At 54.4% G+C, this 23,851-nt stretch overlaps 1 protein-coding gene across 4 annotated transcripts in view; it reads left to right on the top strand.

Moving 5' to 3' along the window:
* Positions 1-23,851, top strand: part of KAZN (kazrin, periplakin interacting protein) — a 1,038,326-nt gene that overhangs the window by 988,701 nt on the left and 25,774 nt on the right. For all 4 annotated transcript variants that reach the window (XM_078073774.1, XM_078073773.1, XM_078073775.1 and 1 more), the window contains 4 exons: positions 533-722; positions 2,863-2,993; positions 5,912-5,962; positions 7,389-7,512. In XM_078073774.1, the coding sequence (XP_077929900.1) occupies positions 533-722; positions 2,863-2,993; positions 5,912-5,962; positions 7,389-7,512 (496 nt within the window). The remainder of the gene's footprint in view (positions 1-532; positions 723-2,862; positions 2,994-5,911; positions 5,963-7,388; positions 7,513-23,851) is intronic.

Here is a 23,851-nt window from a genome sequence, read left to right as displayed (position 1 = left end):
CTCCCTACTTGAGACCCAGGGCTGTTGCACTGAGCACATGATGGTTTTTCTAAACTGGAAGGGAGATTACCTGGCTTGGGGGATGGGACTGATTACCTTCCAACTCAGCCTCCTTCTGCCATGGAGGGGGAGTCATTTCATAGACTTGGGGTGTCCAAGCTAGAGGGAACCCTAAAGATTGCTTGCTCTGGGGTTTTCATTTTACAGGTGGGGAAGCTGAGGCTCAGGAAGGCAGTGACTTTTCCTCCACTCTGATTCAAATCCCAGCTGGTCCTTGGAGAACCAGAAAGAATGGGTGATAAGTATGTCCTTGGACACCCCCCCTTTCTCTTGTAACCCTGGTCTCACTTTGTGTTAGCAGGAACTAAGGGGTAACCCCAAAGTGAGTGTGCAATGCGATGTAGAGCCAGAGATCGCCTGGTACCAAGGTTGGATTCCCGGCTCTCTCACCATGGTGGGTCCTGGCCAAGCAACAGGCCAAGAGGTCGCCTCGATCCCATTGTCTTTTTCTGTCTCCCGGCCCTCTCTCCAGGCCAAGCAGTCCTTAGCTACGCTGACCAAGGACGTCCCCAAGCGGCATTCACTCGCCATGCCGGGGGAGACGGTGCTCAACGGCAACCAGGAGTGGGTGGTGCAGGCCGACCTCCCGCTGACCGCGGCCATCCGGCAGAGCCAGCAGACTCTCTACCACTCACACCCCCCCCACCCTGCAGACCGGCAAGGTGAGTCCTGCCCGCAGCCTGGCCCCGCCCTGGCTGCGGGGGCTTCTTAGGAGCCGCTGACCTCCCCAGTGGGGGCAAGCAGCCCCTCTCTTCCCACTGTGGCTGCTTAGGGGGGTTGTGGGGCAGAGACCACAGGCTCGTGTAACTGAGCAGTCCCAGAGATGGACTTCAGGCACAGCTGTATCTCGAGGGCCGGACAGTATCGGGGTGTGCCCACCTCTGTCTCGGCCCCGCCTGCCTCCCTTTGGCCTCCTCTTCAGGCCATCTCTTTCCACAGAGCAGCAAAACGGTCTCCAGTAAGTTCAGGCTTTTAAGGTCTTAAAGCGCAAAAGTCGGGAGAAAGAAAAACTCTCTCTTTCTCTGTTGAGAGTAAATGCCGAAGAAGGACGCTGATTGGCTAGGCTGGGTCACATGCCCAGCCCGGACCAGTGACTGTGTCTAGGGAGTGCGGCACGGATTCTCCAGCCTGGCTCTCGGGATCCGTGGCGGGGGCAGGGGGGCAGCAGAGCGCCTTGATTCACAGCGCCACGCGGTCACGGGATGTGTGGGAGGGCCACGGAACACGGGTTCGCTCCCGGCACTGGCAGGGGGCGGGGTGCAGCCTCCGGGCAGCTTCCGCACCCACTGGCCGTGCCACACGTGAGTGGCTGCCTTTGTGTGCCACGTGCAGGTGCTGCCCTCACCTCGCTGGGAACCCCAGTCCCTGACTGCGCAGCCCATTCATTGCCCATCCCTCTCCCGCGCCCCCCCCCAACCGCGGCGTTCAACCCTATGGCCGATTACTACAGCCCCCCCCCCCGTCACGTGCTGCCTGCGTACAGTAGGTCCCGAGGCAGCCTTGCTGAGCATTAAGTGCTTCCTCCAGCCGGCACCTGCAGCCAGGAGGGCAATCTGGTGGGGGGCCTGGGGGCTCTTCAGGACTGTGCCTTCTGAGCTCAGCCGTCCATTCCACCACTACGGATGGAGCACGTGCTCCATGCCGGGCACCGTGAGCTCTAGAGGTCACCATGGATAAGACAGCCAGCGGGCCTGCCCTCATGGAGCAGACATTGTGGGCGAGAAGACAGACAACCCGGTGTAACTGGGCTGACAGACAGAATGGTGATAGACGGTAGTTAGCACAGGGAGGGAAATCAACAGAAGACAGTCTTTGGCGGGGAAAAGTGTGGGGAGAGCTGATAACCGGGGGAGGCCTCTCTCAGGCCGGGCTGAGAGACCTGGATGATGAGAATGTACCTGATGAGCAGCAGGACCCGCAAAGGCCGGGAGGAGATGGCCCACGTCGGGCACTGTCAGAAAGCTGGTGTGACCATGAGCCGAGGCTGGTAGGGTGGGCAGAGCCATGTCCCTTTGGGCCTTGGGGGTTTTTACCCCCAGCATGAGCAAATGCCTGGCTTTGCTGCAGTGTGAGGAACGGAGTCAGGGAGGCCTGCTGGGAGGCTGCATGGTCTTCCAGGCAAGAGACAGCAGTGGCTTTGGCTCGGGTAGTGGCAGTGGGGTTGGAGACAAGTGGACAGATTTGGGGGTAGTGTTGGGGTTGGAGAGAAGTGGATGGACTTGGGGTTGTGTTTGGGGTTGGAGAGAAGTGGATGGATTTGGGGATTGTGTTTGGGGTTAGAAGTGGACAGATTTGGGGGTAGTGTTGGGGTTGGAGAGAAGTGGATGGACTTGGGGTTGTGTTTGGGGTTGGAGAGAAGTGGATGGATTTGGAGGGTTGCGCTGAGGATGACTGGGTGGGGGGTGTGAGGGAAAGAGGAGATCTGGCCGTGGCCTCCAGGCTTCTCACTAAGGAAGTTGGTGTTGACTGGCAGTTAGGATTGTTCCGGATCCAGGGAACGTCCAGGTGGTAGGAGCCTTGTGAGGACAGTCACCAGGGTCCCTGGAAACTCCTGCCTCTTCTCCTTTGCTGTGGTTAGGAGAGGGCCTGATTGGATCCAGAGGCCAGGGGCAGTCCTTCCCAGCAGCTGCTCTCTGGAGACGTGTGGGTCTGTGGAACGGAGGGGCAGAGGGCTAGGCAGTCCCTTCTCTGTGTCTCAGCATTCTCATCTGGATAATGGGGGTGTAGGGTGGCCTGGCTGCAGGTCAGCGAGGCGGGGACGTTCTTGCCACCCCTCACTTACCAGCTGTCCCTGCTTTCCAGCGGTCAGGGTGAGCCCCTGCCACTCCCGGCAGCCCTCTGTCATCTCCGACGCGTCTGCCGCCGAAGGAGACCGGTCGTCCACGCCCAGCGACATCAACTCCCCTCGACACCGGACACACTCCCTCTGCAACGTAAGGCCAGCAGCAGCAGGGCCGGGGCCAGGGGCCCCTCCTGGAAACCGCAGGGGGGCGGGGTGGAGGGGTGAAGACCTACCCGCTGTTTCCTCTCGTCCACCCAGGGAGCACTCTGGCGAAGGCATTTCCTGGTCTGTTCTTTTTGCAAGAAGAGATGGATGTGGGGCGAGAAAGAAAGGAGGCCTGTTTGCTCCTTGTGTCCGGGAGGGCAAGAAAAACCCAGAGGAAGGCAGGCCTGGGTCGGCTCAGGGTCTGCGCAGCTCGGGACTACCTCTGGCGGGGTCCCTGCGTCTGGGACCGTGGGCTTCTCCTCCCAGCTGTGACCTTCCAGAGCCCAGGGCCTTACCAGTACTTCATTTCCCCGTAGACCCAGCTCTCAGTCCTTCTTCCAGGAATGAGCCAGATTTTTTTTTTTTTTCATTTTCCAGGAGTTTGGGCAAATATTTCCTCTAGAGAGGCGTCCCGTGAATTTGTTCTGTTTTTTCGCTTTGCTTATTTAATCAAACACTTTTTGATGGCATGCTGGGCGCCAGCTACCAAGAGGTGCAGGTCCCTAGCCACCTAACTCTTGGTGACTGGCGGAGCCGCCAGTCGGGCTCCCAAGGAGTGAGGGCACGAAGGTGGGTCAAGCGCCTGAGGACAGGAGGACGCCGTGTTGAGGCTCCAACAAGAAACACTGGGGAGCGGGCTGTGGAGGCCACTGTATGGTTTTGTTCTGTCCCACAGCTGATAATATGGAGGGTTCCCCTGCCATGAAGACCGAGACACCATGGAGTTAGGTCTTCGAGTGCATGAGAAAGCTTTCTCAAAAACTCAGCTAATGTTGTATTAACCAGCACGATTGATAATATAAAAGAAATGAGGTGAATATAGTGGGAAAGAAAGACAAAATAACTCTTACGTGCCGATGATATGATTATCTACCTGGAAACTCAAGAGAATAACCTGTAAAACTATTAGAACCAATAATGACCAAGAACATGAACGGTACTGGTTGAAAATCAATGTATAATAATCAGTAACTTTTCTATATGTGAATAACCATAAGGGAAACGTTTTTTCCCGTCTACAACAACCATGAGAAGTAGCTAAAGACTACTAATAAAAGTATTAAAGACTGAACTTAAAATTAGTTGCAACAGGGATCACTGGCCCAGGGCCTTATCCCGCCCAGTCGGGATGCGGAGAAGGCCGCTCCAGGCCTGAAACCCACTCAAGGCTGGGATTCTTTTTCAACTTCCTTAAAGCAGTTTGTTCTTCACCAGTGCTCAGGACAGAACCCCTGTGACAGAGGCTGTCTTGAATGACAGAACCAGGGCGAGGAAGGGGGCCACTGGAGGGCCTCTGACAGCTGTCCTCTGGTTCTCAGGGCCCACTGTTGAGCTGAATCTACAGCCAACAATGCCCTCCTTGTTAGAGAGCACGGGCTAGAGACCTAGAGGAGCCACGCACACCCCAAATGAGAAGACCTTCCCAGGGGCCAGATTTTCTTTTCTCATGGTGGGCCCGAGGGGGCTCGGAGAGCCAAAATACTGCTGGAAAGTCCATTCTGCAGAAAGGTTCTCTAAAGGCCTCTTGAATTGCATTTGGCCTAGCCTCTTGCCCGACTTGGCCTTGACACATTTCAGCTGCTTCAGGTGGCAGGTACAGCCTGTTTATTTCCAAGATCACCTTACACAGGGCCCTGCTGCCATGACCTGGGTGCTTTCATAAGCCTGTTGTCTGCAGACAGCCATTCCACTGGGCCCTGGCCTCATTCTCTTCCCCATGAATTTGGCAAAGATGGCCCTGCCCAGAGTAGACCTGTCTTAGCTGCCTGCCAGATGGGTTCTGTTTGCAAACCTTGGGATGGGACTAAAGACTAAACTACCATTTGTTCCATCCTTGCCCTCCCTCAGCCACCTTCATCCCCCATTTCAACAGATGGGCACACAGGTAAGCCAAGAAGAGCCTGGAAAAAGCAGAAGGTAACCCTCTGTTCTCAGGCCTTTGACCTGGCACAGCAGGTCAGAACAGCCCAGCCTGGACTAAGGACCTGTCCATCTTATTCTCTGGCCATTAATTTAGAGCAGAGGTCGGGACTAAGTGTAGGGAAGTTGGAGAAGATGGAGGGACTTGGGCCCAAGTGACATACTTTTTTTCATGGCTTTTTTGCCTGCAATTCTGGACACAACCATCAGGGGCCTCCCTTGTAATGACTTGTGATCCCAATGATCTGTTTGCCCCCCCAGGCAGTGCAGCCAGATTCTAGGATGTAGTGAAGGCTTTTGCACACCCACCTTTGCATGCCCACCGAAAGGAGCACTGGACCGGGAAGAAACAGTCCCAAATTGGAGTTGTAGCTCTACTGATTATTAGTTCCATCACACTGGATTGCCTGGAGCCTCTCTCTATCTGTAAATCAGGCCCATGAGGCCTGCCTACCCCTCCACAAAATAAGAGATGCATTGAATTGTTTGTGGGGGAAATTAGAAGCTACCTAGTCTCCCGAGTCTTCCTGTCCTGAAATTCTTTATTTTTGTGCTTTTTTTCTTTAAAATTGTATTTCTTTATGAGCAACACCAAGTATAACCAATCTCCAGTTCCAACTTGATGGACCACTTGGGACAGGATCTTAGAAGCCTTCAAGTGACTGATTTGTTGGTCAGAGGGTGTTGGGGGTCAAGAGGTCTGAGCAGGCAGGAGAGCACCCCAGGACCCCTGGTCCAGGCAGCATCTCAAACCCCAGGTGCCATTGTTGAGCCATCTGGGAGTGTTTGCTTCAGGGGCGGGGGGTGGGTTCCCCAGTACAGAGGTAAGGTGGTTCCTAAGAGATGGCTTCCTTCCATGGAAGACCCCACTCTCCATGGGCCACTTCTGCTCCCATGTGTTGTGTGTCCCTGCTGTTTCATTTCCCCCCTCTTTTTTGGCTACAGGGCGACAGTCCCGGCCCAGTACAGAAGAACCTGCACAACCCCATTGTACAGGTAGGTGTCCTTCCCTGGCCACTTGGGCCCTCCCATCATCCCATTGTGACTATGACTCCCCCTGCCCCTTGTTCCCCTGGGCTCTCAGCATCCCCACTTCCATACTTGGGACACCCAAGGCAGAGAGGAGTTTAGCCACTCCCTCAGTCAGTCATGGTTTGGTGCCTGAGCCAGGCTCAGTACCTGGTTTGCCCTTCCCTGTCGTCTTTCCAATCTGTGGACCTATTAAGTGCATCACACATCTTCCATCCTACTGCCCTGGTGAGTATCTTCTGGCAGCCAAAGGCTGATGACCCAGGCCATAGGCTCTTTGGGCCCCTTGCTGCAGGAAACTGTTCTTTATTCATTTTTAACATTTCAGTACCCTGTCATCAGAGTGAGGAGGGACCACAGGGAGGAAAACAGGAATTGAGAGTCAGAAGGGGGTCTCTGAGATCAGCGGTCTAGTCCTGGGGTTCCCAGATGCTGGTCTAGGTACTGCTCATCTGCATCAGGGTCCACCAGGAAAGACCTTTCAAATGCAGATTCCTGGGCCTTTAACCCTGATTCTGATCCACCAGGTATGGGGTGGGGCCTGGAATTCGGGTAATTCTGATGTGTTTTGGGAATGATTAGTCTGACCTCCACCTTTTGGATGGAGAACACTACCCCGCGTCTTTGATGGTAAAGCCCCCCTGTAGACACCACCCTCAGGCCCTCAGTTACCTAGAAAGGAGCCTATACCCATCCTCACTGTTGTCTCCTCAGAGAGGCCGGAGGAGCTCCAAGAGTCCAGGGGTAGTGACATAATTAGGACTAGAACCCAGGCCCTAGCCGCCCCCCCTCCCCTGCTCTACCGTGACCGGTCCTGCCTCTTATCCAGGGCCTTAAGGTCTGGGGTCCTTGCTCTTGGACGGCACAAAGCTCAGGGTTCTCCTTCCTCATTTTCCGGGCTCCCCTGGGGTCCCCTTTTTCCCACAGGGACTTTTCCACAGGAAATTTGTACCCTTGCTGCAGGGTCCCCGCAGACAAGGGACCGAGCCAGAGCCCGGTGCGCAGAGGCGCTCCTGCGGGCCCTCGGGAAGCACCGCAGGGTTGTGGGCAAGCTGAATTTAAGGGACAGTGGCAAGTACAGCAGCAGCAGCTGGGGGTTACTGCAGGGTTATGATGCCCAGGCACTGCTGTGAGCGTGGTCGTCCCCGCTGACACCCTCACGACTGCCTTGCATGGGTCCCACTGTTGTCCCGGAGAGCTTCCACAACGGGCCCAAGTCGGCTCCGCGAACGAGGGGTGGGGGAGGCAGACCCTGGCCCCGCTCCGTCACCCACCGGCTGTCCCTGTCCCTTCCACCGTCCCGCGTCCCCTCCACCGTCCCGCGTCCCCTGCACCCAGCTCAGGTGGCTTTGTTCTTCTCCCTCCACCCCCGCCGCCCGGCCCGACTCCTCAGTCACTAGAGGATCTTGAAGACCAAAAACGGAAAAAGAAGAAAGAGAAGATGGGATTCGGCTCCATCTCGCGCGTCTTCGCCAGAGGGAAGCAGCGGAAGTCCCTCGACCCCGGCCTCTTTGATGGTACCGCCCCTGATTATTACATAGAGGAGGACGCGGACTGGTGATACCCGCCTCCCTTCGCCTGCCGCGCGCAGGCGTGTCTGTGCGTGTGGACGTGCGTGCGAGCGCGGGGCGGGGGGTGCGGGGGCGCGGCGGGGCGTGCGTGGCGGGGCGTGTGCGCGCGCGCGAGCTCCCGCGCACGTGGGTGCTGGGCGTGGCCGAGCGCGGGCCCCGCCCCCTGCGGCGCCGCCTCTGTAATTGATGTACATACTCCAACCGTGTGTGACTCTGTCAACTCTCTGTCGTCCTCAGAGCGATACAGTTGTGTTGTTAATCTGGGTTTGTTTCTGTTTTTGTTTCTTTTCCGTGTCTTTTTTTTTTTTCTTTTTGTTCGGTTCGTTGGGTTTTTTTTTTCCCACCTCCCCCTTTCCCCTCCCCTCCTCCTTTTTATGAAACTTGAAAACTTGAAGGACTGCTGTGTATTTGTAAATAACAAAATTATTGTGCACTCCGTGCTTGTAAATGTCCCTTGTCCAAACTGCTACTTCTGGAGCCCGTCTGCCCAAGGATGTGGTCTGTTTTTTGATGTTCCCCCCCCCCCCGCCGCCCCCCATCCCCCGGTGTGAACGCACGGGACCAGACCCTGGCCCCCACCCCCCGGGGCGCCCGAGTCACTTTAAGCGCAAGCTGCCCACGTGGTCAGGGTAAGGTCCGCTCCCCGCCAAGACCCGCGAGCCCGGCCAGGATGGGCCTTGCCTTGGCTCGGGCGCCAGAGGTCAAACGGGCTCTTTTTAAAGGCCTGCCAGTTTTTAAATTGCGTTGCCATTTCTTTCTTTATGGGAAAAAAGAAAAAAAAGAAAATTGTTCCGTTTAATTTATTTGCACAAACGCAGAAGACTTATTCTATCTAAATTATTACATAAATATTGGATGTATATTTTTCCATGGGGTGGGCGGGACGCGGGTGTTTCTGTTGACTTGTCTGTTCTGTTATCATGCTGCTGCCAAACTGTGCAAGGTAGACTTTAGGGGTGGCCAGAACCCAGGGACCATTGGATTTCAAAGCTTGCTTTTTTCCGTTCTTCCCTCTCTCTCCCCCATTTTTCCGCCCCTGCATGGAAGTGCACTCCACCTTTCTCTCCCCCCTCCCCATAGCTCCTCTCCAGGCCTTTATATATCTATTTATTTATCTTAAATAAGGAACACTGACCTCAGTGAGCGGAGGGTCACCTTCTCTTGGGTCTGTCTTTTGAGGGAGGTTGAGCACAGAGTGAGACAGCCAATCACATGACCACAGGGTATAGCCACAGGGACCCTCGGCCTGAGTCGGTGCCATGAGGGTCCTCGAGAGGCATAGGTTCTTCCTGCAGCCGTGTCTGTCTCATCCTTGGTTATTCTGCATGTTGGCCAGGCAGGTGTCACTGGGGGAGGTGCCCATCTCAAGGGGAGGGCTGTTGGGGACAGTGTCCAGCACCAGAATCTCTCGGGATCCCTCGGGCCCTGTCCTCCCCCTTGTCACAACAGCCTGAGCCTGCTCACCCTAGGAGTGACAGGCTGGCAGGAACATCTGTCTGCCTATTTGGGGAGCAGTGTGGGCCCCAGTGAGGCTTCACCAGCAAAGGAACCATGTGCATTGTAACGCCGGGTGATGGAGATCACGTGAGCTTCTAAGCCAGAGCCTCCTAAGGCCTAAAACTAGCTTTCCCTTTTCTTTTGACCTGTGAATTCCACCCCGCCCCCCACTCCACCTTAACTACTAACACAGCTCAGTTCACCCACGCTCTGCACAATAGTAGTTGCGCTTTCTGCTAACAGTAACATTTTTCAGCTCTTAATAAGACAGGAGATTTGAAAGTGCTGGAGAGTCTCTATCAGAAGGATAGGGTATTTTGTCCAAAGTCTCTAAAACAAACAAAAAAACACCAGTAGGCTGTTCCCTTTCCTTCTGACTTGGTGGGGTGGTTGGGCAGGAGAAGGCAGGGTACCCTGCCTAATAAGGATCTTTCTGGCCTCCTTGGGCTAAGCTGTTCAACCGAGCCTGGCGGTGAGGGAGAGTGGCCAGACCTGGCATCTTTCTCTACAGAGAGAGATTTTAGAAAATACTTTTCTCCCCCATGAATTTTTTTTTTTCTTTTGGTTTTTATTGTTTGCCCTTTACTTATGAGAAAGTAAGATTGCAACCACTCCTGGTAATGATTTAGTAGTTCCTTTTCATTTCAGTTTTTGTAAATTAGGAGATAAATCTAAGAGTTACTAAGGATGATTTATTTAAGAGAACTACGTCAAATAGCGAATGAGTAATGGGTAAATTAGATGAAAATAACTTTTCCCATGGGAAAGGTTTCTCGAAGGCATGGATGCAAATATAAAATATAAAAAAAAAATCTAAATAAAGCTTATTTTAAAATATTATTGAATTCTATGTTATTTGATTGCTTCTATCTTGCTCCGGGTGGGAGGCAAAGCCCGTGCATGACCTGCTCCTTGGAATTCCAGGGCTGGGTCCGGAGGGGCTGAGAAAGCTGGCTGAATTCTGGGCCCATGGCGGGGCTGAGGCCAGGGTGGCCTCCCAGAAACCTCTCATCTTGGCCGCCCCGACTGTAATTTGGAGGAGCTGTCCGCATCCAGGGCTGCCTGTGGTCCTAATGCACCACCTCCGAGCCTGGCTCCCTGGCCCTGCGTTGTCCAGCTCAGCAGCCCCAGTCAGCTTTCATCTGCTTCCCTCTCCCCCTCCCCCCGGCACTCCTTCCAAAGGCCCAGAAAGTGCGCCTGTGAGTTTGGGGCATGTTACTTCCTGCAGACCTCACTGGGCCTCTGCATCGTCCCAACATCCCACCTTCCCTGGGGACAGAGAGGAGCTTAAGAAAGAAATCGAGGGAGCCACAGGGCTTTCCTGATAAAGTTTGTGTGGGCCAGGCTTTTTCGAGTCCCATGAGATCCCCCAGATGCAAAGCCTGGGCCTCCCCCCAGTGAAACTCCACTTGTGACCCAAGAAGAGGTCACCCTGCCTACCCCAAACCCTGATCGTGGCCAGCACCCTCCACCTCTGCCTCCCAACTTAAAGACAAATCCTCTCCGGCAATAAAACTGATGGAAGACTGGCCTTTAAACCCCCCCATCGTTTCTGCTGGAAGAAAGCTCAAAGCTCCGTGACCTATAGACCGTGCCAAGGAGTTGTAGAGCTCAGGACTGCAAGGAAACTTAGGGACATCTACTCCTACAGTTCTCAACCCAGCCACATGTTAGAATCACCTGCAGAGCTTTTGAAAACAGTTACCAAGGCCAGGCTATAGCCCTGAATCAGAGCGTAGCTAAACCTTCTCTGGTGACTCTAAGGTGTAGCCAGCATTGAGAACCACGGGGCTAATCTGAGGCTGGCAAATGGCCCAAGCACACATACCATTGCTTCCCTCTACCTGGCCTCATGCAGACATCACCGATCGATTGAAGAGCCCTTCCTACCCAGCCCAAAGTGGCCTCTGATGTCTTCACTTTACAAAGCCTCAGACAGCCACTCAATCCGTCAGAGTTGGTATACAAGGAGAAAGCCCATTTGCCAACCTGAAACTAGCCCAACCACCCCACCCCCACTGGACAGATGGAGAACACTTCGGCCCAGAGCCCAGTGACTTGGCCAAGATCCTAACTGTTGCTCCTACAGTCCTGTAACCTTTTCAAGGACTGGGCCATACCTATTCAAATCTTCATAGCTCTACTCAAAAATCATACTGCCTCCTTTATCTTCTTTGAGACCTTGCCCTAGATGGCCCAACTTCAAGTGGTACCTATTAGACATTGAAGTAGGGATGCCCAGGGGCCGGTGTACAGACCCACGGGTTGCGCACTACACTACTGCAGAAGGCACTACTGTGTAAATGGTGCCCTGAGTTGTACAGTGCGCAACCCGCACGGCTGTACTCAGTGGGCCTTCTGCGTGCTCTCCCACCCGTGCTGGCAGGCTCCAACAGATGGAACCTAGGAACATAATAACAATAATAATATCTAACCTTTATTAAGCACTTACCAGGGGCCACAGTCCGTGCTGAGCACTTTACATGCATTAACTCAGTTAACCCTCCAACAACCTGTATTTTTGGTGAGAAAACTCAGGTTAAGTAAATCATCCAGGGTCAAGAAGCTAGTAAACAGTAGAGCTGGACTTCAAACCTAGGGAGCCCGTAGTGCCCTGACCACCATCTGGGCAGTGAGGGGGTGGCCCCGGGCAGGGGACGTCATGGAAGCCTCAGCAGGGCCAGGTTTACGCCTCAGCCACCCTTAGCCTCCGGCACAGCCTAGCGCTTCCTTGCTGGTGTGACTGCATCTATTCCATCAATTCTGTCAGCCTTTTATCTGCTGGCCCAGGAAACCCACCCCCAGGGAGGACTGGGGAGGGCAGAGTAGAAACGAGCTGCTGGCCTGCACTAGCCGTTTGGGGCAGAGGTTTGCCTCTTCTTGCCCTGCTGTGGGGCCCCTCCCTGCACCAGAGCTGCTGGGTTCTCGGGGTCAGCTCTGCCCCCGACAGGAAGTGGGGGTCCCGTCCAGGGACCCGGGAGCCGCCCCACACCAGTGCCCGGTGGGGACTCACAGTGCGGTGGGGCTGTAACATAGGAGGTCACCAGCCAGCTCACCAACTTGCGTTGTAAAATATCCACGGGACCTCTCGCCCAAAACCTGCATTTTCACAGAACCAGCCTCACAAACACCCCCCCCCCGCCCCGTCCCCCACCCAGCCCATCTGCTCTGAACAAATGGCTCTTAAGTTTTTTCAGTTCAAACCCCACTAGGTGGGGCCAAAGCTGCCATCATCCCCCACCTCCCACCTGTTCCCATTTTCGAGTGGAAAAAGAACTAAAAGAACTTGGTGGTCATAAAGAATCAAGAGGGAATACATGTCATTAACCTTATCTTATAAAAGGATTCGTAATTTTATATTCTAAAAGAATGCCCTATAAACATAAAAATAACTTAGGAGCTTGGTCTTGGGTGTGTGTTAGAATAGTAAGTACATCACCAGTGAGGGGTCACTCTCCAGTAAGTCTTGCTGGCAGCGAGGGTATGAGAAGTTCATACCTGAACCACGACTACATGGTCTTTTAAAGCCCAGTTACTGAAAAATACGCAAATGTGCCACGCTGCGCTCTGAGGGCTAGGCCCACCATCCCCAACAAACAATCCATGAGAAAATCATCCCAAGAGGATTGGTCTTTAAGAAGTGACCGCTGAAAGCCTTGCCCTCTTCTTCCCGAAAATGGCAGGACTTCCCAGTCCCCAGCTCGTTCCCCGGGGGAGCCCTGTGACATGGTCAGGCTACGCGCAGAAGCCGTGCTTCTCAATCTGAGTCCCCGGGAAACACTAGCTGATTGCTGGCCGGTATTAACTGAGTTTCAGGTTTTGTCTGATTTTTCTCTTAATGGATTACCAGGAAATGGCAGTTAATTGCACCCAAACAAGAGACTCTATGAAATTGCATGCCATGCTCCACCTGGAGGACCCTTGCAGCCCACCAGTGGGGCCAGGCCAGGCCTGGATAAACACTCCAGCTCTGGTCCTGCATCTGATTTCTAGCAATTTGTTTAACCGTGAGCCTCCGCGTCCTCTCATCTATGATGTGGGTGTCATAACGCTCGCCTCCTCACAGGCTCAGAAGTGAGAGCTGACTGTGTTTTGCAGCCTGGAAAGGACTGGCCGCATGGCTTGTGTTCCCATGATTTGAGTGGATTTAAGTTCAAATCAGAGACAGGAAAAACATGTGCAAGCAGCTTGATACACATCCTGAGCCCAAAGGTGACTCGATCCAAACAGGTCCCCCACGGGTAAAATCCGGGCCTCAGGCTGTGTGATCCTGACATCACTCCAGCTGTGTGCCCACTCCTCAGAGTCCAGATTCCGTTCCAGTGTGGCTCTGTGAGGGACTCCGGGCTTCTCTGCCTCGGAACCGGGAGGCTTTGACATGTGTGCCCCCAGAATCCATCAGCCATGACAAAATTCGTTCTAGATTCCAAGTAGAAACATACTCTGTGCTGTGGCTAATACAGAGAAATTTAGACCCTGGGAAGCAATTAGGCTGCCTAAGCCTGGGTTCTTGAGGTGAAAGCCCCCAGGTCACCCCAGGGAGGTATATGTATATGGAGACAGATGTCAAAACCCAGGGCCAGCCTGGCCTCGCAATGAGGCCTGCCTCCAACTCTTTGCAGATACTCACTCATATCATCCTTCCAACAGCCGTCCAAGATAAATACTGTCAGTACCTCCATTTTATAGATGAACAAACGGAGGCACAGAGAGGTGAAGTTGTTGCCCAAAGTCACACAGCTAGGAAGAGGCAGAACTGGGTTTCAACTCCAGCCATCTGGCTCCAGAGTCCGTGTTCTCAGTAATCATGCTCCGCAGTCTCTGACCAAGCTCTCGCCCCGGGGGCAACTGATCAATAGCTTCAGAGAACTTGAGAAAGCCTCACTAGCCAAGCCCTGTGCAGGCTAGCTCTTCGGGGCTCAGTTTTTCTACCCAGCAGAGGAAGAAATTGCAATGAGTAGTAGTTTTCAAACTGTGTTCCATGGAACACTTGGGGGTTCCTCAGAGGCCCCTCAAGAGGTTGCCGTAGCTGGTGAAAGAACTAGCAGGCAAGGCTCCAGTCCTACCTTCAGCCAGAAGAAGCTCTGCTCTTATGTGTTGCACATTGGACCTCTATGTCCATTTGAAGGATCCCATGCCAGACAAAAAAGTGAGCAAGAAAGAAAAAAGAGAGAGAGAGAAAGTTTGAGAACCACACATAGATCAGTAGTGGTCAGACCTGACCATGCCTTGAGTTTTAAGGATACAGATTCCTTGGCTCCATCTCATAGCTACTAAATCAGGTCCGGGGGTGAGACGCTGGGATCTGTGTTCCACACAAGCTCCCCAATGTGGGCTCATTTGGGGGAGAGGTCGCACGGGGCAGTAGTCGAGGGCAGCATCCTGGCCGTGGGTTTTAGCGCAGACTTGCCATGGGGAAACTTCCCCTAAGGGACCGTGATAAGGGAGGTTGAGGCCACCTCCCTGGGGCAGCTCCAGGGTCCCCCTGTGAGGGGGGAACGGCTGCTACGGGCCTTTGCTAGGCCTTGCTGAGCAGAGAGCGGAGGGGTCTGGCCTGGCACACCCGCTGCCTCCCGGGCAGCCTCAGAAGCCCGCAGTAGTACCCCTGTTAGAGTCACAGAGAGGTTCCCGACTTTCCTAGAGGCACACAGCCAGGAGGTGGGGGGACAGAAGTCAAGCCTGGGTGCAGGCCCAGTTCTGAGCGTGCTATCCACCATGTCAGACCTCGCCTGACCTGCTTCTGCCAAGCATCTGGTGGATGCTGGCCTTGGCCTGGGGCCAGTGGTGCCCCATGGACACCAGATGATGGGCCCTAAACTGGGAGCAAGACTGCCCAAGCTGTGCTCTGGGGAGCAGTCTGGAGTAGAGCTGCTGCTGAGGGAGGGGCCCTGGCAGGGCTCTGCCCAGATCCTGCCCTCAGGCTCCTAAGGAGGCCCAGCCTTCAACCCAGAAGCCTTATCACCCCAGCCCCGCGGAGTCGACAGCCCCTAGCCTGGCTCTGGACGTCCTGTTCCCAGCTTGGCCAAGGACTCGCTGTGTGACCACGTGCAAGTCAGTCTCCCTCTCTGGGCCTCAGACTCCTTCTAAAACAAACCAGGGCAGTGGGGGCCTGTGGAGCCTTACAAGTCCCTGGTGTCCCTGCCCCAGGCCACCTCCCCCACCACGCTCACTGCCCTTCACCGCAAAGCTCCAGTTTATTTCTCTTACAGATATGATCTCATTGGCATGAAGGGTTCGCAATGCCAAGGCAGTGTGACCCCCATGGGTTAGGTCAAATCTAAGCTGCATCCTATGAGCTGCCTCAGGCCTCCTCCTGCACCCCCCCCATTGTGGAAAAGCCACTCCCCAAGGGTACCCCAGACTGCCCTGCTCACCCCTGCTCTGCACCAGAGACAGCTGGCCCAGGTCTCTTCCCTCCTCACCCTGGCAGAACAGGAAAGCCTGCAAATGGAGGGCCAGAGCCCCTCCCCGGGAGGCCAAGCACAGCCCCCAGATGAACCACAGCAAGACTACTCCCAGGGGACAGCCCTTTGCAGCTTGCAACGCTCTTTCCCGGGCAGATTAAGGTCAAGGTTAAGGGGGTAGCTTCTGGGCAAACTGTCTGGGTCCAAACCTTAGTCCTGACCATTTACTACCTGGCAACCTTAAGCAAGTTACTGAACCTGGCAGGGTCTTTGTTTCCCGATGTGTACACTGGGGACAGCAAGGCGCTCTCAAGGGGTGGCTGCAAGGAAGAAACGAGTTACTGCATATAAAAGGCTTAGCTTGGGTAGCAGTGAATATAAGCCACAATGATGATGACAATGACAATGACAATGAGGACAGGGATCTCATCTCAGCCTCTCACCGCCCTGTGAGAGAGGCAGAGCAGGATCCTTAGTACAGGTGTGAAGGCAGGCCCGGGCAGGTTCAGCAACTCGCCCGAGCTGCCAGGACCAGCTCAGGGACAAGACCAGAGGACGCAGGACGTGTAGAGCTGACAGGGCTCTTGGCTTCTCGCCCACTCCCCTCATGTTACAGATGGGAAGGGACTTGCCCGCAGTCAAGCAGGGCATCAGTGGCTGAGCTGGTTCGGGACCCCAGGGCTCCTGACTCCCAGGCCAGTGTTCTGAGCTGCTGCAGACCACAAGATTCAGCAGGGGCGGGGGTGGAAAAAAATCCTTGGGTCAATCGTTTTGGAAACAATGCTGTGTCTCTAAACCTTAGAGATCCTGAATACAACACATTCGTTTATCAAGGCTCTAACAAGTTCTGCAGGGAAGGAAAATATCTCACTTTTGTCCACTTATTTTCCCAAACGTAACTGACCGCAGAACCATGCATTTGTACCTAGTTCCACAGAGCACCCTCTGGGACATGTTGCAATGGGCGACTCCTCAGCCCGTATTCCGTGCTTAGAGACACTAAGTCAGCAATTCTTTGGAGAGCTCTAAGCACACCACACTTCTGACATTGTTGAGCCCTGGAAAGTCCCTGAGGCTCATATAGGATTCCCAGGAGCCTTAAGAAGTGAGCCAGGAGCAAGGCGAGGTGGAGTCTGGACCTCTCTCTGTCCGAGCATCCCCTTTGCTCAGAAAGAACCCGAGTCAGTGTGTAGCCTCTGCAGAAAAGGAAGGGCCCCCGCAGACTGGCTAAGAAACGCCAGCCCCAGGATATTGATTTTGCTGCTGTCCCAGGTCCCAGGTATACACAGAGTGGCCGAGCCCATTGCCACAGGGCCCTGGGGCAGGGACAGGAACGGGCACACCATGCTGCCGGGACATCTGGCCCCACCTGCCCTGTCACCACCAGCTCTGAGCTGCCTCATCGCTTTCCCTGGGTCCAGCCAACGGGCTCCATGCCTACATGGCGCCAGCCTCCTTCCTTGTTAGGACACCGATGTCTCTGGGGGTGGCACGGAGCCTGTGGTTGGGGGCAGGCAGGCCAGGAAGGAGAGGCGAGAAGACTGCCTCTGACAGTTGTCACTGCAGGGACCAGTGCTGTGGTGACAGGGCAGGAGGCTCTCTGCACGCCACAGGGAATGTGAGGGCTGTCTACAAACCAAGGGTCGGAGATAACAGGCCAGGTCACCAATCGCAACTCGGGTGTGTGAACCGTTGCCAGTTTCCCTCCATCTCTTCCTGTGGGTGCAGGAAACACAGATGCATTTTAGGGACAGCCTGAACCCAGCAGGATCGGTCAAAAGCAAGCAACACAGGGCGGGATGTTGAGGAAAGCCCAGGCTTTGGAGCCAGATCTCTGGGTGTGATCCCAGAGCCAGCGCGTAGCCGTGCAACCCTAAGCCACTCGCTTAGGACCTTTGAGCCTCAGTTTTCCCCTCTATGAAATGGGAACAAAACGGCCTATCCCCTGGGGCAAAGATGAAATCGCAAGTGGAGACAAATGTCCAGCCTCTGGCAGCTGCTCGTCTCGGTGTGGCAAGAGACTCCCACGAGAGGAAACGTGGGCCAGTGACGCAAAACACAGGCTCTGGGGCCTGGCCGTGTCCGCGTGCACAACCGATGGACATTTCTGAGCTCCACCGTCCTCATCTGTGCGATGGGCCTGCTCACGCACAGGCTGTAAAGCACCCAGCAAGCTTAGCCATCACGGTCACGGTCACGGTCACGAGGGCTCCCTTGCAGGAAGGCTGGCATGCCTTTCACCGTCTCTGTGTTAGATCAGCTCTAGCGGCCGCACCACCCAGAGCGTGGCGGGTGATGACCGGGCCCACCTCCGTGAACACTCTCGGGAGGCAGCACCGTGCTGCGCGCATACCCGCCTCGTTCCCACTATTTCTCAACCCCAGAGGCTCCAGGCGGGTCAGGGAAGTGGGTGCCTGGGCGCTGCAGGCTGCCCCCACCGAAGGAAGAGCGCCCTGCTGGGCTCCAGGGCTCCTAGAGCTCCCGATCTTTCAAGAGAAGCCAAAAGTGTTATGGAATACACTGGAATTCTTATATTGGCAACTCTTTTTTTTTTTTTAAGAATATTAGTGTTCTTTAGGGGAAAAACATTCCATGGCCCCAATTTGTCTCCAGGCCACCTGCTCTGCCACCTCGGGTCTAGATTCTCCCTGTGGGCTCATCCAGCTGTATGGGTCCTTGCCTTTCCCCTCAATCAGAGTGTGGTGTGGCCCTGCCGGGCCGTAGGTGCCCATCTCAATTTGATACGTGTCCTCCCTCACCAGAGGGCTCTCCAGCCCTGCCCTCGCTGCAGCAGCAGACCACGCTCATCTCTGAACCCAGAGCAGGGCGCCCAGAGCCTGGGGCATTTGGGAGACTAGCAGGGAGCACCAACCCTCCAAACTCTGGAGCCAGCACAGGAATCCCGAGCCCACCCGGCCCCCAGAGGCCCACATGGCCAGGGCTGCAGTCGGACGTGGGATCAGCCTGCCGGTGGCCTGAGAGCCCAGCCAGGTGACACCCCCATTTCTCCTGGCTCTCCTCTGTGGGACCCAGAGATGGAGACAGTGGTGGGAGGTGAAGGTGCTGGTGGGCCTGACAAAGGCGACTCCACAATCTCCCAGAAATGCCCGGAGGAGGTGTGGTCACCGGCGTGGAGACAGCTACCCAGGGACGTGGCGCGGGTGTCAGGCTGAGGACTGAGGACAAGGACTGGCTTCTGCAGGGGGGAAGGGAGTGATGAAAACTGGCAGAGGAGAGTAGGACGTGACTTGCTGACATTTACCGAGTGGCAGGCCAGTGCAGGCCCTTGACATATACTCGGTAAGTCATTCAACAAACACTGGCTGACCACTTCCTGTCTGCCAGGCCTAGGGCTCAGGCTGAGGACCCAGATGTAAACGTGAGACCACATAAATTATCCTGCTGTATCCTCACCAAAATCGCATGAAGTGGGGATTATTGTCCCAACCTTACAGGTGAGGAGACTGAGCTCAGACAGGAAAGACAGAAAGACAGAAATAGCCCAAGGAGACACAGTAAGCGAGGGAACCGGGATAGGAATTGGGGTCCAGCAGGGCACTACACCACTTCCATGCAGGCAAAGCTGCCGGAGCGGCTTGGTTCTCTCGTTTCCAGAAAGCCAAGACCAGCTCCAGTTTTCTCCTGGACATTTCCAGTAGGTATCTAGGTTGGAAGAATGCCCGACCATGAGCCTCACCAAAGCTCTGTCTTCATTTGGAAGGACATTAAAGAAATATTGCTCATAAACATCCTTGCTCTTCCTAAATTGGCCTTGGGGCAAGAAGCAAAGTAGCTCACCGCTGGTGTGGGAAATTTCCAGGCAGCTGGGAGGCATTTTGAAGGAGGTGGGAGGTTGGTCAGTCTGCATTAACTGCTTAGGATGACCCCATAGAAGGCATTGCCTCCAGGTGGCTCGCCCTGAGCCAGAGGTCTGCAGCTCTGACTCGCGGGGGGTCCCCCTGGGCCAGCAAGCAAATGCACGGTGTCTCAAGACCATCACGATGACCACAGTCCACAGGGCTCACGGAAGCAGGCTGAGCCACGCCAGAAAGAACCGGAGAGGTCCTGAGGCCCATAGGGGAGCCGGGAGGGTTGGTGACAGGAAGAGGCCGGGCCAAAAATCTAGTCAGGGACCCCAGGCACAGCGGGGTGCTCAAAGCCCCCAGCAACCCGGAGCTCCCTCCAAGAGCCATCCAGATGCAAACTCGTACTATCTCCATGGGGGCACCAGGAGAAGAATCATTCTCCAGCCCTCAGCTTCCACTCCAAGATCCCCTCTGCTTCACCTTCCAGACCCACCTGGCGGTGGAAAAGCCAGCCAGGAAAACATATGGGCAAAGAGGACTAGAAGTGAGAATACAGGCAGAGGCCGGGCCCCAGCTGGAATACTCCCCCAGCGTAAACAAAAAGAGCGAAGAGATTTCAATTGCAGATCAGACTCTAAGAAGGACTTCCCAAATGTGGGCACTCTTCAGCATTAGGACAGGTTAGCAAGGAGGAAAAAGGAAAGTTTCTGTGTCTATTTTTAAAGCATCCTGTAGTTGTCATGGGAGAGCAGTCTGCTTGCCTTCCCTGGACCTCGTCTTCACCTCTTGCCCCTGAGTCTATAAAATCAGGAACTAGTTGCCAAGCATCTACCTGGGACATGAGTGCAGAGAGGTGGAGCCTTGCCAACTCCAGGAAATCAGTCCCCTGCCTCCTGGGAAGGTCCTCCGAGGGGCTGGCAGCAAGCGGTGACTGGGGGATGATGGCCCCTGAGGCTGAGGACAGGGGTCCTGTCGGGTCGGTTGACACAATGAGCCCAAGCTTAGGCTGGACCGTGCCAGGCAGCAGCACCAACAGTGAGGGGAAAGGGACGCATGTGACATTTTTCTCTGAGCACATAAAGTAGTGATGGCTGGTAAAATCCGAACTCGGCTGGACTTCTCCATGTGCTTTGCGGTGTGGTGGACTTTAAGGGACACGGGGGGAAGGGAGCGCGGTCAGCTTGTTAGCTCAGGGCCTCCAAGGGCCCGCTTGGCGCTGGGGTCAGGCCGTGTGGGTGGGTGGCGGGCCCACCGGGGTCCTGCCGTCACCCCAGCAGCTACCCCATCAGTGACCTGATGCCGTTTGAACCCGGGTTGTCCGATCCGGTGCTCCAGGGTCTGTCTTTGGCACACACCTCACAGGAGCTGGGACTGGGGCCCCAGCAAAGCATCTCTATCCAACACAGCGCTGTTACCGGGCCGGGAAACGTGACTTCCTCACATTATAATGCAGCAATTTAAAAATGAGAGTTCAGCTTTTGGCTGGAGAAGTGCTGACGGGGGCTTCCTGCCACTGCCCAAGGGCAGGGAGCTTGGACTGGCGCTGGCTGCCCGAGCAGGGCCGATCTGAGAAGAGAGAGGCCCGGGCGGAAGGATTGGGGTGCTGGGAGCAGTCAAGCTGTGTGCTCACTGGAGTCTAGTGTGTGGAGGCCAGAGAGGCCCCCGAAACATCCTAACGCTGCGCAAGACAGCTCCCACGACAGAGAATGAGCCCGTCCCAAACGTCAGTCAGTAGTGCTGAGGTCCCCAGGCCCTGCCATTGGCCAAGAAAAGGGAGGGAGACCATGTGGTGCGTGTGGGGGCCACAAGCAGCTTGACGAGGCCGGAAAGGAGGTGGAAGGAAGATGAGGCTGAAGGGAGAGGCCTGCTCCCTCCCTCCTTACGTCCTCTCCTGCCTGCCTGCTTTTAACCAAAATCTATAGAGCGCCTTCCATCTGGGCAGTGGTGGGCAGGATCTGGCTCGTACATGCTCACGCACCGATGCCCCGCTCCACGTCCCGTGGCCTCTTGTTGGTCACTGAAATGGGCCATGGTGGGTGAAACAACACCACGGAGATAGGCAGACATGGAGCCCTTGCTAGGCATCAGAGATACCTAGGTAGCAAAAACGGGGCCCACTCCTGTCCTTATGGGGTTTACGCTCTAGTGGGAGGCACACTCCCTGAATAATCCCACGACCGTTCCTTGATTTCAGCCATGAGAAGTGCAGGCGAGAACAGGACCTGGCGCAATGAGAACACTGTGAGCGCATGCGTGCAGGTTGGAGGTGTGAACACGCAGGTGGTGCAGGGGGGCAGGGACCGGCCTATGCGGGAGGACTGGGGAAGGGGTCCTTGGAAGAGGCAACATTTCAATAGAGCCTGAAGGCTTCATAGGAGGTCGCCAAGCAGAGAAGCCAGCAGCTGGGGTACTTCTAGGCAGAGAGCAGCAGGTGCAACAGATTCAAGATGGGGGAGGGGACCAGGAGTGCTGGGAAAGTGCAAGAAGCCCAGGGGGCCGGGGAGGGGGCATGGGACTGAGGAGAAGCCAGCAAAGGGCCGGGTCACACAGAGCCTTGTCGTGTGAGGAGCTTGGGCTTTATCCAGGGAGCCAGTGATGGATGTTGAGCAGAAGAGGTCCCTGGGAAGATTCAAATTAAAACAACAACAACAAAAACAAAACTGTATTGACTGTCCCTTTCCCATAACTTGGGCTTTTAATGATGGCATTAAGCTTCACCATGAACCAGGCCCAGGTGATAAAGAGAGGGATAGACTTGGCCTCTGACCTTGGAACTCCCTTTGTAACAGGGCAGATGGACAGACCCCCCCCCCAGCAGAACATGAAGAGCATAGGGTGGACAGTGCACACAGCAAGAGGGATGTCCTCTCGGGGCCAAGTGGAGGAAGACAGACTCTGAGGGACCGCTAAATCTAAAATAAAACACACTTTGGGCGCCTGGGTGGCTCAGTCGTTAAGCGTCTGCCTTCGGCTCAGGTCATGATCCCAGGGTCCTGGGATCGAGCCCCGCATCGGGCTCCCCGCTCGGCGGGAAGCCTGCTTCTCCCTCTCCCACTCCCCCTGCTTGTGTTCCCTCTCTCGCTGTGTCTCTCTCTCTCAAATAAATAAATAAAATATTTAAAAAATAAAATAAAATAAAATAAAATAAAACACACTTTTTAATTTATCTCTGGCCTCACCAAAAGTAAGGGGAACCCCCAAGTTGCCCCTATCCAAAACTAAAAAGCTGTGAGCTAAGACCAGAACAGGAGCAGTGAGCGATAACCAAGTGTGACACCTGGGGTCTGTCCTGGGGACAGATGCTGATGTCAGGACTGTGGGCAGGGAAGTAAACGCTGGGGAGTGGCAAAGCGAAGGAACAGAGCCTGTGGTCTCTCGTTCTCCCAGGTCTCTCTAACAGGAATAAAGTGGTCCCTGCTACCAGGTACCATCCCCCCTCCCTCCCCACTCCCACCCTGGCAGGTCACAGAAATCCTCTCTGGATTTAAACCCTAGAGATTCCCATAAGATCAAATCTGAGTTCAGCATGCATGAGAGTCCACAGAGAAATATAGCAAATTTAGACCCTCCAAGGCCTTTTCAGATACATACTTACCAATATACCAAATATAAGTGAATATGTATGTAATACTTAAAAAAATTTAAGATGAAGTCATAAACATGAGCAAAGAACAAGAGACTATCTGAAAAGACCAGGTGAACTTGGAAAAGAACTAAATAGAACTTTTAGAAGTATGTAGTTAGTAACATTAAAAAAATAAAACCCAGGGGCACCTGGGTGCCTTGGTCAGTTAAGTGTCTGACTCTTGATCTCAGCTCAGGTCTTGATCTCAGGGTCAAGAGTCCAAGCCCCTCCTTGAGCTCCACACTGGGCATGGAGCCTACTTAAAAAAATAAGTAAATCAAATCATATCAAATCAAATCCAAAGATGGGTTAAACAGCAGAGTAAACTGCTGAAGAGAGAATTTTAAAAATGGAAAACAGATCTAAGGAAATTACCCAGAATGCAATGCAGAGAAATAAGTTGATGGAAAGCATGAGGGGAAATCAGAGCTTTCTGGTCTACCACACCAGCCATTAGCCACGTGTGGCAATGTAAACCTGTATTTGAATTCATTAAAAGTCAATAAAGCAGGGTGCCTGGGTGGCTCAGTCGGTTAAGTGCCCACCTTCGGCTCAGGTCATGATCCCAGGGTCCTGGGGTCGAGTCCCACTTCGGGCTCCCAGCTCAGTGCATAGCCTGCTTCTCCCTCTGCCTGCCACTCCCCCTGCTTGTGCTCACTGTCTCTCTCTGACAAATAAATAAAGAAAATCTTTAAAAAATAAAAAAGAATGGAGAAGAGGTCATATTTTAAGAGGTAATGGTTGAGAATATTCCAAAAATAAACCCATCGATACGGGAAGCACAATGTATATCAGTCAGAATAAGAAGAAATCCACCTGTAGCCACATCATAATGAAACTGCAGAACACCAAAGACAGAGAGGAAATCTTAAAAGGAGCTAACCAAAGAACAGTTGGGCCAGCAGCTGCCTTCTCTTTAGCAAAAAGGAAGACAGAAGATAGTGGAACAATGT

Source organism: Halichoerus grypus, chromosome 5, assembly GCF_964656455.1.
Source record: "Halichoerus grypus chromosome 5, mHalGry1.hap1.1, whole genome shotgun sequence".
In the NCBI taxonomy this organism is placed as follows: Eukaryota; Metazoa; Chordata; class Mammalia; order Carnivora; family Phocidae; genus Halichoerus; species Halichoerus grypus.
Note: the sequence above shows the minus strand (reverse complement) of the source record. Positions and strands in the feature narration are given on the sequence as shown.